General features: G+C 50.4%; 4 protein-coding genes across 4 annotated transcripts; 3 read left to right on the top strand and 1 right to left on the bottom strand.

Moving 5' to 3' along the window:
* Nucleotides 1–136: 136 nt before the first annotated feature.
* On the top strand, nt 137–1,029 carry N7518_008252 (40S ribosomal protein eS30). The gene is made up of 3 exons (XM_057189179.1): nt 137–299; nt 395–499; nt 622–1,029. Exons 1-3 carry the CDS (start codon nt 240–242, stop codon nt 643–645), a joined length of 189 nt encoding a protein of 62 aa, XP_057040882.1. The 5' UTR covers nt 137–239; the 3' UTR covers nt 646–1,029.
* A 1,986-nt stretch (nt 1,030–3,015) lies between these two features.
* On the top strand, nt 3,016–10,652 carry N7518_008251 (uncharacterized protein; the record flags this gene model as incomplete). Its single annotated transcript, XM_057189178.1, has 3 exons — nt 3,016–4,902; nt 4,960–5,566; nt 5,617–10,652. The coding sequence occupies 3 exons, from the start codon at nt 3,016–3,018 to the stop codon at nt 10,650–10,652; spliced, it is 7,530 nt and encodes a 2,509-aa protein (XP_057040881.1).
* A 575-nt stretch (nt 10,653–11,227) lies between these two features.
* On the bottom strand, nt 11,228–12,828 carry N7518_008250 (Zn(2+) transporter ZRT3; the record flags this gene model as incomplete). The annotated part of the gene is made up of 3 exons (XM_057189177.1): nt 11,228–12,547; nt 12,597–12,727; nt 12,777–12,828. 3 exons carry the CDS (start codon nt 12,826–12,828, stop codon nt 11,228–11,230), a joined length of 1,503 nt encoding a protein of 500 aa, XP_057040880.1.
* Nucleotides 12,829–13,475: 647 nt separating this feature from the next.
* Nucleotides 13,476–14,456, top strand: N7518_008249 (DNA/RNA non-specific endonuclease; the record flags this gene model as incomplete). The annotated part of the gene is made up of 1 exon (XM_057189176.1): nt 13,476–14,456. The coding sequence occupies one exon, from the start codon at nt 13,476–13,478 to the stop codon at nt 14,454–14,456; it is 981 nt and encodes a 326-aa protein (XP_057040879.1).
* Between the last annotated feature and the right edge of the window lie 63 nt (nt 14,457–14,519).

The raw sequence follows: 14,519 nt of genomic DNA, 5'->3' as shown, positions 1-14,519 counted from the left end.
TCGCCATACTCTACACTCTCGGAGAAACCGTTGCCAAGACCTCTTAACCCCGGCTTACATTACCAGCTTACCTCATATCACATGACCCCACACGGGCTGAGTTAATCCGGACCGAAAGCACTCGCTAAGCCGCCCCACACAGGTCGCACTCCCAATTTTGCACTCCCAAATCGAGATTCAAGAATCGCTTCATCACCAAACCACTTCCATCTCCCGTTTATCAACGTCAATCATCCAACATGGGTAAGGTTCACGGCTCTCTCGCCCGTGCCGGTAAGGTCAAGGCTGCCACTCCTAAGGTGAGTTCTCTTCGATTTCCAGCCAACAACACTCGATACACGATCGCAGTGGCCATCCATCCCCCCAGCCTTTTTAACGACGATGTTGCATCCAGGTCGAGCCCCAGGAGAAGAAGAAGAACCCTAAGGGTCGCGCCTACAAGCGTATTCTTTACACCCGCCGTTTCGTCAACGTTACCATGACCGGTGGCAAGCGCAAGGTACATATCGAATGACTCAACCCACACACAACCAAGCACAACACATTCTGCAAATATCCACGACCACACAATACGAATACCGTGAATAGAGGACAGAAAGGCTGACCAGGCGCAAAATGCAGATGAACCCCAACCCCGGCCAATAGATTATTCAAGTCGTTAAAACAACCACCTGAGCCGCGATCGGCTAGCCGAGTTCTACGATGAAAACCTTCGCATGACCACGGCACGACCACGGCCCAAACGAACGAAAGCATACCAGATATGGCTGGTACTTGTACGGATGATATCACGCTTCTTCGTCTTCACTTGAATTTTTTTTTTGCTGGCAACGGATGGGTTTTTTTGGAGGCTGATTCGCGGAAATGGATGAACACACATGGTGGTCTGAGGATGGAAAGCTGTGGCTGGATGTGAGCTGTCTACGGGCAATCCTCGCAGGCTGGACTTCAGAGTCACTTTTCGACTCATTTCATAGGCTGTCATGAATTGCATTTCCGATCCAGAAATGGACTCTACCTCTTTTTCCATGCTTTTCGGGTTATCTTTACTTGATACAGTGTCTAGGGTATACTGAGAGCTTGCTTTTAATCAGATGCATGCCTCTCCAGGGCCGATGTTGGAGGTGTAGAACAGATCAGGTGGGCCCTTCCATCGTGGAACTTGAGCCCCTATGCAGTTAGTTTCACTGTTCGTTCTGTTGGCCAACCAACGACAATATAAAGCCCACAGTGGCTGTACACCGAAGTATATCTTTGCCGCAAACGTGTCAGAACTCACTAGTAGTATATAAGTCAAGTTCTCATCTTGCCTTTGCAACTTTTTGTCGCGCTATGGGGTCATGAAACGTGCGCGGGCTGATAGAAATTAGTGGAGTCTTAATTTTGATTATAGAGAACGTCAAAAGGGCGGAGCACAAGGATCTAGAATTTTATACTATCTACAAGAATAGTGGGCTCCTGTCTTTGACAACGTTGGATTTCGATAATTTGATTCATTTGGCCCAAGACGAAATATTAGTTCCAGATGAAAAATAATATCAATGCGAGTGTCTTATTGAACGTCCTCTTGGTGTCTTTCTCCCCTTTTAGGTTATAACTAGAAGCTAACCTACAGATCACAAAATAATTGCGGTGAAAAGCTAGATTTCTATGCATCTTGCGCATATATAATGCATTTGATATGACGAGACTGGAAGGAAATGTTGGGAAAAGAGGGAAAACAGATAAAAAAACACACTCAGAAATCAGAAAAATTCAGTTTGAGCTGTTTGGATTTCGTAGGACAAAACAAAAAACCGTCACTGAAAACTACATAGAAGGTAGTTTGTGGTATTGAGAATATAGGCTTAGGGTCTTCTGCAAGGCATTTACTGCATTTAATTCCCTTTTTTTCGTTTGGCCTATTTCCAATTTACCAGATGAGCACCTACTAATGATTGCGGCATCCTCATTTAGACCGAAAAGCTACAGACCTGGGCTTATGCCTCGGAGCTCGATGTCATGACATAAACGGCAGGTGATCAGACAAAGAGGCATGACCTCACCAAATCAACGGATCATCCGGAGATGATGACTTCCCAAACATGTTTGGCCGAATGATTGAATATTCCACGGATCGAAGGACTTCCAAGGTGTATTTAAGGTTATTGGAGGTACGATGACTAAGGTGATATTGGCCAGTCGCTGACTGCAATGACCAACACATCCACTTGAGACAAATACAGGACACAAAGAGCAGATATCCAGACATGTCTAATCGTCAGACAGTGGAGAAATGAATCGCTTAAGGGCGATTGAGTTCAACCGGAGTCTCTACCCCACACATGGCCATGACATCGATTGAACTCAATTCCGAGCCCGTGACCGATTGGGAAAGATTTTACATATTGTGATATGGCAAGGCACAAAGCGATGAACGATGTCAGGTTAGCTAACTGAGTCTACAGGTGTTGAACCGGAAATCGCAAAAATAATGAAGGGTTGCTGGCTATCCTAATACGCCATCTCAACTGGAAGAATACAAAAAAATTAGATACAAAGAGTGAATACCTGCAGTGGACACCAGCTGTTGGAAGATCCACCTATTCCACTTCCTTCCTCTGGTTAAGCATCATCGACTTCTGATATTATGCTGTACCAGATATCGATATCCCTATTGCTTTTTTTGGATCAAGCTGCGGGCCTTGGAATCCAAGCAAAGGCATGGGATGGCCCAGCTGAATACCGAGCAAGCTGTTCCCTCATACGCTCACTTGTGCTTGGAACCCACTGCTAGATATGAACGCCGTGTGGATATCACCAAAATAATTCCATGATGCAATGAGGAGAAGGACGGTTGCTAATATTATTTAGGTCCCCCCGGGGCCCTAGTTATAGCTCGGTCCATTGTTTTATATTCCATTTACTATTTTCGAAAGCTGAACAAACACGACTGAACGACAATACTTGACTTTTATTTTTATTTTTACTGTCCACCTATTAATATATTATCGCACCAATTTATCACTCATCAACATGTTCGCCAAGGCCAAGGGAATCCTCGATAAGAGTTCATCCATCCGTGATGAAGTTAACGAAGGCAATTACAATGGCGCCAAAGAAATCGTGACCAAAGGTGAAACCACCAAAGAATCGACCAGCCAGGGAAACAAGGCCAATGAGATCGTCGATAAAAGCTCATCCGCCCGCGATGAAGTCAACCAAGGCAATTCCAACGGCGCCAAGAAAGTTCTCACCCAAGGTCAAAACACCAAAGAATCGTCTGGACGGGGAGCTGTCGATGGAGCTGTCGGCGGAGCATCAATCAGTGCTGCTGGAATGAACAATGGAGACCTTAACAAGGGGAATGTTCAGGAGACCGGAAAGCAAGGTAGGAAAGGACGGATCGGCCAAGACAACACCGGTACCTCTACTGGCGAAACGAAGGTGGAGCAACGAGACATTGGCAGCGAGAAGCAAGAAGTTGGCCAGGAACAGCATGTCAGCATCATTACAAATGAAGATACTGGCTCTAAACAGCATGGCCACAGAGACAATGTGGCGGCCGGAGAGCTTGAACCCAATGACGACATCCGCAAGGGCCCAATCACGATGCCGGGAACCTTCCAAGAAAAGGACTTCCACAATGCGAACGGTAAAGAAACTATCGTTCAGAGAGGAACCACCAGCGAAGAAATACCAGACAACTTTTCTTATGATTCCGCGGGAGCAGGAAGCCAAAAAATGACTGGATTAGCCGTCGCTGGAGGTGAATCTAGCAAGGAACCTATTGACAAAGAGGTCCATGACAACGAGAACATCAGCTCGGACGTCCTCAACGATGGGACCACTAGCAAAGACCTCCCAAAGAAACTCGTCGACGAAAATGTTGGAAAATATCATATCGACAAAAAGCAGCTTGACAAGCAGGGCTCTCAGCCTTCCGAGAAAGCAGGGACAAGCGAAGCTGCTGCCACCGATGCTGCCGGCGGCGATTATGGTATGAGCAGAGGAGCTGCCAAACAGACCTCTACCACCAGAAAGCAGAGCAAGGGACATTCCGGCTCTAGCACCAACGCAGCCACAGTCCAAGGTCCTATCTCCACAAGCTCAAAGAGTAACGTTGCTTCTACCGTGGAAGAACATGGCCGTGCAAGCGGAAAAGGGGCGGCCGCCTCAAACCAGACGAACAGCGGGGGTTATACTTATGCCCGTGCGGTATCAAATCAAGGCTTAACTCCGAAAACCCCGACAAGCACAGGAAAGTCTACCACCAATGAATCCAACCAAACAAGTGGTCTACGTTCTACCACCACGAGCCAGACAAACAACGCCTTCTACAATGCCGGCGCCACTGGATCGAACAAAGCAGGCATCGTCGGTGGAGGAGTTTTAGGACTTCACCAAGAAAGTAGTTATGGTATACCCGGCAATGACAACAGCGGAGTCAATCAAGGAAGCATTTCTGCAGGAGGAGGGACTCGCCAGGGGGGTGTCTATACTACCTCCGGCAATGACAGTTTCAGCAATAGAGTCACCCACGCCAGCTCCGGTACCAAGAGCAGAGCCGGAAGTGGGGTGTCTTCGAAGCGCATTGTTACACAGCTGAGTGGTTGTGGCTACAAACTCACTATTCTTCAAGAAAAGGTTCAGGCTGTGTCTCAGAAGTGCAAGACTCAGCTGGGCCTGTTTCCCAGTGAGATCAGCAAACGCAGCCCTAACGTAGATGCTTTCTTTGATGCCGTGGCAGCTGAACGTCTCCGATGGATGCCTCATGATGGTAGCAGACTCGACTGCAGCCTTAGATGGGCGTCTAGACTGGCGTATGCCGTCGACGCTCTTCGGGAGTCCGTCGGAGTCTTTGCGCCTGCTGCCAATGAGGCGGCAACGCTCATCTGGGGATTCTCTGTCCTCCTTTTGGAGGTTAGTCAAGTTGACCGGTGACAGTTCTTTTAGATATGGATGCTGACTATTGTACAGTCTGACATGGACAATACGGATGTCTTCGAGAGCGTCTTTGGCCGATATGGCCGGGTCGCCGTCGGTATATATTTGCTTTTGCAGTACGAGATTGCATACAAATCCTCGCCTGAACTTCAGCCATATGTTGCCGCGGTATTCGCAGATTTGCTTGAAATGGTCAGTAGCACGGCTATGAGCTGTATCGAGGGATTTAAAAGCAAAGAGTCCGATCAGATTATTGGACGCAACGTTGATGCCGCCTTTTTGACCTACGCCAAGCGCTTTTCTACCCACTGGAATTGTGTTGTCGATGCTCACACTGCAAAGCTCGTGGAGGACAGTCCCTTGATTTACTCTTCGCCTGAGCTGGGTAGCTTGCGTCAATTCCTGGGAGTACAGGACCGCCCTCTTCAGTTCATCCTCGACTCTCGCGCTCACTCGCTTGCTGAGGGATCGTTTGAGTGGTTCAACAACACGCTCTACGATTTCAGTGTCGGAAGCTCACCTGTTATGCTAATTTCCGGTGGTCCTGGCTCGGGAAAGAGTGCATTAGCCCAATGGGCGGTCGAAAGACTACAGGAGTCGGGTGAACATGATAGCTGGAATGTGATCCCCTACACCATTCGTGAGTTTTACCCTTATATTTTTGCTGATTTGCTAGCTAATCTAATACAGGTGCTGATATTCCTGTCGCTACTTTGCCTCTACGCATCCTGAAGGGTGTCCTTCACCAGATGTTGGATCATTCTGTCAGTGACAAGCAGACCCAAGAGGCTATCCTGGTTGAAGTCGCAAGGGCAGCCCAAGGAGCGATCGATGGCGCTGGAGATGACGCGGTAGAAGCAAGCCTTTGGAAGGGTATTCATGCTGGTCTTGCTACAAACATCCAGTACATGTTTGTGGTTGACGGCATCGACCAGATCAGGGGTGGTCATACCAATGCCATTGCCTGTCTTGATCGCTTCTGTGAGATTCTCTCCGAACAGAATGCTGGATCTAAGATGATTGCTTTCACCCGGCCCCTGAGCTCAAAGACCGGCTCCAAAGGAATTCAGCAGTTTTCCATGCAGACCTCACAGACTAAGAACGACCTCATAGCGTATGTCAACAAGATGCTTGCATCTAGCGCCAACTTTGACACACACAAGGGCAACCAGCTTCATGCCGCTGTGTCTGCCATTGTAGCCCGCTCTCAGGGCTCTTTTAGTTGGGCTGAAATGGCGGTTGCATATGCTAAACAGCAAAAGACCTTGAGCCAGGCGGTTGCCTCCATTCAGGGCCTGCCGCAGTCGATGCCGGAGCTTATTGATTTCCACTCCAAGAGCCTTGACCTTAGCCAGCAGGGTACTATTAGTGTTGTTTCTTGGCTCGCGGCAGCTGAGAGACCTTTGCTAGTCGAGGAGATTGAGCATTTGCTGAACGTGGATCCCAAGGGCCCCAGATATTCCTCCAGTCAGCCCACTAGTAGCTATGACATCTTGAATGCTCTAAGCCCGCTGGTTATGGCCCGTGATGGTGTGGTCTCTTTCTCTCAGACCTGCATTCGCGATCACATCATCAATCAGGCTAAGTCGTCTGGTGGGGAGTCCCAGCTCAGCATCAAGGATGCACACTACGACTTGCTCACCAGGTGCCTTTCCTGCGTCCAGTTGAGCGTGCGTGAGGAGGTTGATATTTCCATGGATAGGCTGGGTATCGAGGAGCGCAACCATCTTTTCGACAAGTATGTCGTCTTGGAGTACACCGCACGATACTGGCTGTCACATCTTCTCTCTTCGCCAATTGTCACCGATGACGAAGAGTTCCAATTCAATTCAAGATTCAAAAAGCTTATGCCTGCCACCGTTCTGTTCGCGCGCCTCGAGCTGACTTGCCGCGAGTCCCAGTTCACTCGGTCTAGCGTCGTGGAGCTGTACAGACTTGCGAGTGACATTCGACGATTGGTCCTTGGCGAGAAATCAATCGCCCTGCTACAAAGCCTGGTTCTCAGCGCACGCGTGTCCAAGATGGCGCATGCCAGCCACGCCGATGAGACCTGCTACAAAGCGTGGAAGCTAAGCCAGGAGCTCCTCGGCCAGTCACACCCGATTACAACGGCATGCTCTGAGATGATGATACAGTCATTCTCCGAACAAGGCACGATTGCCTCTCAGCAGGAAGACATCCTGAAGTCCTTGATCTTGACAGATTCGGAGATCACAGGGGTGGAATTCAATCAACGCCTGAAGTACCTTGGAATGATCGTCAGCATGTACAAGACTCACGACGACAACCAATCCGCGTTGTTCATCTCAAAGCACTTCTACCAGCAAGTTCTTCAGAAGTATGGTACCAATTCGCACCAGTCATCCGAGACAGCAGATTTCTTGACCAGTCAGTTCTCGACAACTGGAAGCGACGAGGTGAGCCGTGACATTGCTAGAACCAAGTATGACAATATGATGCGCACTATGGAGGTCACCGACGAGCGCCGAATCTCCTACACTCTTCACATGGCCAAGATGTATGAGGACCAGGGTGAATTGGCTCTTGCTCAGGCAGTTCTTTCAAGCCTGTGGGCGGGTCTCAACTCACGCGACATTGACTCGGTTGATATGATGGACAAAAAGTCTAATGTCGCCCTTGTGTACTACCAGTTCCTTCGCCGTCAAGATCGAAGTGATGAATCTGAGGTCATAATCCGTGAATTGGTTGCAGATCTCGAGGTTACTGGTATTCACTCTGAGGAGATGATGCAGCGTGTGCACCTTCTCCGCGCTGAGACTCGGGAGATGCTTATGTACAATCTCGATCGCTCCTTGTCAATTCTTATGTGGCGCTACTACAAGGAGACCCACCAAGAGTACTCAGAGGAATCAACCGCTCTAGCACTCTCAATTGCTCAGAGCATGGCAAATGCAGTCTCTATTGAAGATGCATCCTCTCTGTCTTCTCGGGACCGCAAGCTGCTAATTGAGCTGCTGGACGTCATCTCGGCCAGTCCCGACAATATGACTGTCACTACCTTGATCCTGTGCCACAACCTTGCCAGTATCTATGTCAGTGAGGGAGATTGGACCCAAGCTAGTGAATGCTCAATGGCGGTTCTGCGGCATATCTGGCCCACCATTGAACAGTCCAAATCTCACCAGAAGTTCTCGCCCGAGCTTGCACCTCCCGCGGCAGATTTGGCTTTGGTGTTGGCCTACTGTCACTTCCGCATGCTACATTTAGAACATGCTGCAGTTATTTATGAGAATGCGGTCGGTTCTTTGATCTCTTCTGCCGGAGTTCCCGTGGCGTCGGTGCTAGCAGTTGCCAAGGCTGCCGTCGAGTTCCACGAAACTACCTATCAGTTCAACAAGGCGCTGAATTTGCTCCATACTATGAGCAACTACTTGGCAGCTCGTCTCGGAGAGAAGCATGAGCATACCATCAACAATATGTATCTCGAGGCTGCTTTGGCAACTCGTCTGGAGAAGAACTCCGAGGCCAAGAGCATCTACCAGCGAATCTTCAAGGCTACTTCCCATCAGGTCACGATTGTTCCCGAGGGTATCGCCGCTGCAATTGCTCTCATCAGCCTCTACGATAAAGAGATGCAGTGGGATTCTGCTTTGCATGTTTACCGAGCTCTTTGGCCGACCCTGGTTGTTGAAGACAACAAGGCAGATTCCTATGACCATGCGCTAGTGGACCGGATGTTGGAGAAGACTTACTTGGGCTATATGTCTATTTTGACTAATAAAAGCTCCAACTTCTCTGAGCGGTATCGGGTGGCCTCTGAGTATGTAATGACCTGTCGCCACTTACACGGCGCAACAAGTGAGAAGACGCTCAATGCCACTTTACTCCTTGCCGAGCTGTGTGAGTCGAGCGATGCACACGTTGATCAAGCCATTTCGCTTTACAAGTTGCCTCTGGAAACCAGCGAGTGGGTGGCTCCTTCTCAGTCGTCGAAGGGGCTAGACCAGATGACTTCGTCGCTGCCTATCACCCTCAAGCACAAGTTGGCACAGCTGTTTGTGCGCAAGCATGATTCGACTGCAGAAGCCCGTTCCCTCTACACTGAAGAGTTCCAGCTGGCCAAGAAGAATCAGGGCTACTTTTCCACCACGACTCTCTCCTGGCTCCGTGAACTTGCCCTCGCCCATTCGCGACAAGGAACTTCTTCTTCTGTCCAGCAGGGTAACGCCATTCTCCACGCATACTCCACCGATGTTTTGCATGCCGACGGTGACACTGACACAGTGGGTGACTGGGCCCGCCGGATCGCAAGTACCTACCTCGAGTGCGGATTCATCGAAGGCGGTAACAATCTCCTTGACGAACTCCGCCACCGCGTGGTGTACAGCTTGGAATCTTCTTCCGCGGTGGATTTGAGCGATCGTCGCGATGCCGTATTTGTTGCTGCCTTCGAGGAAGTCTTTGGCAGACGTGCCAGCTACGACCAAATCATGTCTGAGATGGCTCGTGAGATGAAGACCTCTAGGGACTTCTCTAAGAGTCTGTCTGGTCACGATTTCATTCCCACTCTGATCATTGGCCACAAGCTCTACAGTCTCCAGGTTGGTCAGAAGCGAGTTCGCGCTGCCAACGACACCAAGGACAAGTTGTACGACTATTTCTGCTCCAACCTGTCTGCCAACAAGGTGGCCGACAAGGAGATCGTGCAGCAGTTCTATCAGATCTGCCTGCGTGAGGTCCACAGAGAAAACTATAGCATGAAAATCCTCACAACGACCACTAATCTCGTTCGTGACCTGTGCAACTCCTCCCGCTTCCAGGAAGCCACCATCCTGACAGGCGTTTTGCACTCCTTCCTGCATCTGACCGATGGTCTCAACAACCAAGACAGTATCAACGCCGCTATTCAGCTCTGCCTGTACCTGGGCGGCCACAAGGCAACCAAGTGCACCGACGAAAAGACCTACCAAGCCATGTCCATCAAGTCCAAGCTGCTGCTGCAAGAGATCATGGCATCCTCGAAATCCATGGGTATCGAGATGGTCGACCTACCCTTCAGCCAACTCAACGACATTATCACCCTTCTAGGCCAGCATGAGATGTTCGATGAGCTGGAAGCCATTCTCACCCAACTCTGGACCTCACGAATCGTCCAGCGTACCTGGACACCGGATGTGGTCGTGTGGATCGGCCGACGTCTAGTCGAAACCCGCTTCTGCCGCGGCAACGTCGAGTCCGCCATCCAGTTGTGCCGCGACATCTGCTACAACCTGCGCCAGGTGTGGGGCAGCTGCGACCCGGTTACACTGAATATGACCAAGCTTCTTTCAGCCCTGTTCACAGCCTCAGAGAACCACCAGTCTGCAGCGACTCTACACGAAGGAATTCTGTACGATCTGCTCGGCGACTCCGAAGCAGAGGGCCATGCCAATGTTGCTGATACCGCATCGCAACACATGGAGCTACTGCGCCGTGCCCAGGCACGTCTGGGACCAGGCTCAAAATCGAAGCGGGCTTCGGCGCATGCGGAGCTGTCCCAATCAGTTGCCGATCGCTTTGGTGTGCAGTCTGAGCAGATCAAGAATGTTGGCGATGCTAATGGCGGTGAGCAATTCGGTGTTTGGTCGAAGCCGAGACGGTTTAGTATCGATGTTGAGGATATGGAGGAGGAGGGCCAGACGCATCACAATCATCTGCGTGAGTCCAGCGGTGTTGGGTTGAGTGGTAGTGGCACTCAGAGACGTATCTCGGTGCAGGCTCTCTAAGTACACTCTAGGGAATTTTCATTTGTATATCAGATATTTGGATTTCAGTTCATGCTGGCGTTTTTGGATGTTTAACCTGTACCAAATTGTATACCTTTGTCCGTTTCAACATCACGATTTGGTAAATCACTTGTCTAACTAGTTATTGGCTTCAATAATCTGACTCTTTTAGCTTATCATATGTGATCATACATAGGTTACACTACACTACAGATGTATAGTCTTAAATCGGGGCAATTTCTACGTAGAGTGGGCTGGCTACTTTATGATGGAGGAAAGATATTTCTAAGTCTAATGCATCATCTGCACAAGGTACATACAATACCCAAGAGTAATAGGTAATTATGCTTCCACCACATCGGTGATTCGACACGCATAGCAGTTTGGTTGATAAGAAATATTGTCAAAATGTGCACTGACCCTGCCGGTCTGTGTAGGACCACACCGTGACGATGTTGAATGAATGTGGTTCAAACCGAAAACCCAATATGTGTGTTCATGCATGCTAGCATAAGGATAACAAAGGATCATATGCCTAGTGTATGATGCAAATGATCACCAGAGCCGAAGCCTGGTCAAGCGGTCAATGCAAAGCTGAGGCCCATCAACCCCATGCCTCCAACAGCGAACCCGATTCCCATTCCGCGGTGATGGGTGAGCCCAAGTCCCTCGCTGAAAAGTTGCAATGCAACTGAAGTCATGACTCCGGCGGTGACGGCGAACATACCTCCATATATACCCCACGAGGGACCAGTGGCATCGTCGCTACCGCGTTGCCCAGTGCTCCAGATCCAGAGCGCTGCGAGTCCAGCACCGGCTGGTTGACTGATACCTCCTAGGAGACTAGACCAGAACATTGCCCTCCAGCGGGAATTGAGGGCTAGATAGAGCGGAAGTGACATGGCGAAGCCCTCCACAATGTTGTGGATAACTAGAGCCAGAAATACTGTCATACCGAGGGTTGGGCTGGCGTGGTTTGTGGCGTAGGTAATGAACCCCTCTGGAAGCTTATGTAGAGCAATGGCGAGTGAGGTTTGAAGCCCAATGGAAAGGAATGCATTTTTAGGAACGTGATGGTGGTGGGGGTTGCCGCCGGCAGATTTGGGACGCCCAGAATCAATATCGTCGAGGTAGCTATGAGATTCGTCATGGTGATGATGCTCAGAATGCGGACGAGATCGATGACTTAAATGTAGGTCTAAAATCGGAGACGAAGTGGACGATCGGTGCATATCATGCTGTACAGAGATGTTGTCAAAATCTCTCCCTTCCGGAGTGGGAGGCACATGTTCATTATCGTCAATTCCTACGCGGGAAATTTCCGATTCCAGCGGCACGGATATACCTTCACAATGCAGCAAGTTTGGTCGCGCGCTCTCATCGCTGTTGGATGGTGGAAGCACTTTGTTGCATTCGAGGCCACAGGTTTGAGAAACCCCGAAGCAAGGCCCGTCCTCGTCACAGGCGGATTTTACGCCACCCATGAACGACGTAATGCGGCGCGCTAGCATTGCCCGCATCGTGTCGCGGCGTCTGGGTGCCGGCTCGATGTGTTGGCTCGCTTGTACTACCGCTGGCGTTGACTTGAATGAAGATGGCTTATTATGTTGCAACAGCGGTGTTCGTTCGGTATGTCCATTTGTATCGTTGTGGACATGGTCCTCGTGTGCGGCCTCGCCGCGCTCGGCATCATTTTCTGACTCGTCATGGGTATGGGCACAGTCGACAACATGAGATGGGATGTAACGATGTGCGAACGAGGATAGTATTTGAATGCCGGCCACTCCAGCAATGAAAAGACCGATCAACATATATGCAGATGCAGCGGGAGAGAAGCCGGCGCGGGTAAGGTACTGCTTGGATGTGGGAAGCATGCTGTAGAGGGAGGTAAAGAGCTGCCTAGGATTAATATAGTTCACCTACTCCTCCAGAATGATAGCTTACCATGACTCCAGCACTGAGACATAATGATGCCGACAGGAAATGACTACTGTTGGCGATCTGGAAGCTCTTCCGGCGAGAGACCACTTGCACCAGCACATCGACGCAGATGATAGAGGAACCAAGGACGCATGCTGAATATAATTAGTGGCTAATATTTCAAAGACTTCAGGCGACGCTTACCGACACCTGAGACGGTGCTCATCACCCACCCCCGGAGGTCGTTGGCAGACATGGCGTGGGGAGTTGAAGGAAACGGAAACGGTGATGTAATTAGCAATCAACGTGGTTGGCGGTCAAGACTTTGCCTCTCTTCCTCTCTCTAGAGGAATGAAAATATGACGATATTCATGATGGGCATTTATGTTAATCACTTGCGTTGTCTGAGGACAGTGCATTCCGTCCCCAAGGTTCTCACTGCACCTCTGCAAGCCCCCCTCATGGCTGGGATCTGCGATATGGAATAAACGATCTGGCATCGTGAACGTCCAGTTTGAGAGTCCCTAGGACTATGGGATATGGAGGAATATTTCCTATCTGAGGGTCATAGATACTGCCTTTCATTGCAATCTGTTCTGTGATACTTGACACTTTCTCATATGAAGGTGCACACCTGGACATGTGCAAGGGATTATGCAACTGACAGTATCTGGTGATTTGAAATAATTTTAGACTCACCGGACTCAAGAGAATGACAAGTATCACGAGAGGCAAGAGAATATATATACGACACCTCCCATGCCTTGGAATGACAATAGTTCCGGGCCCCATGTGATGTGATTGGCCCTTGACTCCCCATCTTTTTTGTTGTCTTCGTGTTTCGGCTCTCTCGACACTCTAGCCTCTCAGCTCTACCTAGGTAATTCCAAGGGACACTCAGCCATGTCCAAAGCAACTCTGGCCGTCATCGCTGCCGCCAGCGCAGCTACCGGAGCTGGTGTCACCGCGCTGCTCTTCTCCGGCAAATCCTCGAAGCCCCAACAACAAGAGACCCTCTCTCCGACACCGACAACCCCGGGCCTCAAGGTACCCTCAACCATCCCGGCCCCAGCCCTGGCATCCAAGCGAGCCATCGGCCCCGTCGACCCAGCAGGAATCCTCCAATATGGTTTCCCGGGCCCAATCGCCGACGAGCTCTCTTCCCTCCCATTGCACGGCGCCTACGACCGACGCACACGCAACCCATCTTGGGTCGCGGAACACATCACGCCAGAATCCCTGGGGATCAACAACGCCGACAGAAAGAAGAGTACCTTCTTCGAGGACACGACCATCCCGGGGATGTTCCGCGCTAAGCTGTCCGACTATTTCCGCTCGGGCTATGACCGTGGGCACCAGGTGCCGGCCGCAGACGCGAAGTGGTCACAGGAGGCGATGGACGGCACGTTCGCACTGAGCAATATGTGTCCGCAGGTCGGCGAGGGCTTCAACCGCGACTACTGGGCGCATTTTGAGACTTTCTGCCGTGATCTCGCCAAGCGTTATCCCTCTGTTCGCATCGTTACTGGCCCCCTGTACCTGCCTCACCGTGACCCGGATGGAAAGTGGCGCGTTAACTACGAGGTTATCGGCAACCCGCCTAACGTCGCTGTGCCCACACATTTCTATAAGGTTATCTATGCCGAGGATGGCACCAACTCGCCCACGAGCAAGGTTGCACTCGGTGCTTTTGTCCTGCCTAATGCTCGCATTGCAAATGATAAGCGTCTGACTGACTTTGAGGTTCCTCTCGAGGCTGTTGAGCGTGCTTCCGGTTTGGAGTTCGGCTCTAAGTTGGACCTCAGTCGTCGTCGCCGCTTGTGTCAAGAGGTGGCTTGCTCGATCACTGTGCGCGAGTTCAACAATGCTAAGAAGCGTTCTTGAGATTGATGCCACAGAAATGTGAGGAGAGAGACCAGGCTTGCCTTTTGACTTCTCGTATGGCTT

This window comes from Penicillium psychrosexuale (genome assembly GCF_028828465.1).
Source record: "Penicillium psychrosexuale strain IBT 29551 chromosome Unknown utg000004l, whole genome shotgun sequence".
NCBI lineage: Eukaryota > Fungi > Ascomycota > Eurotiomycetes > Eurotiales > Aspergillaceae > Penicillium > Penicillium psychrosexuale.
Note: the sequence above shows the minus strand (reverse complement) of the source record. Positions and strands in the feature narration are given on the sequence as shown.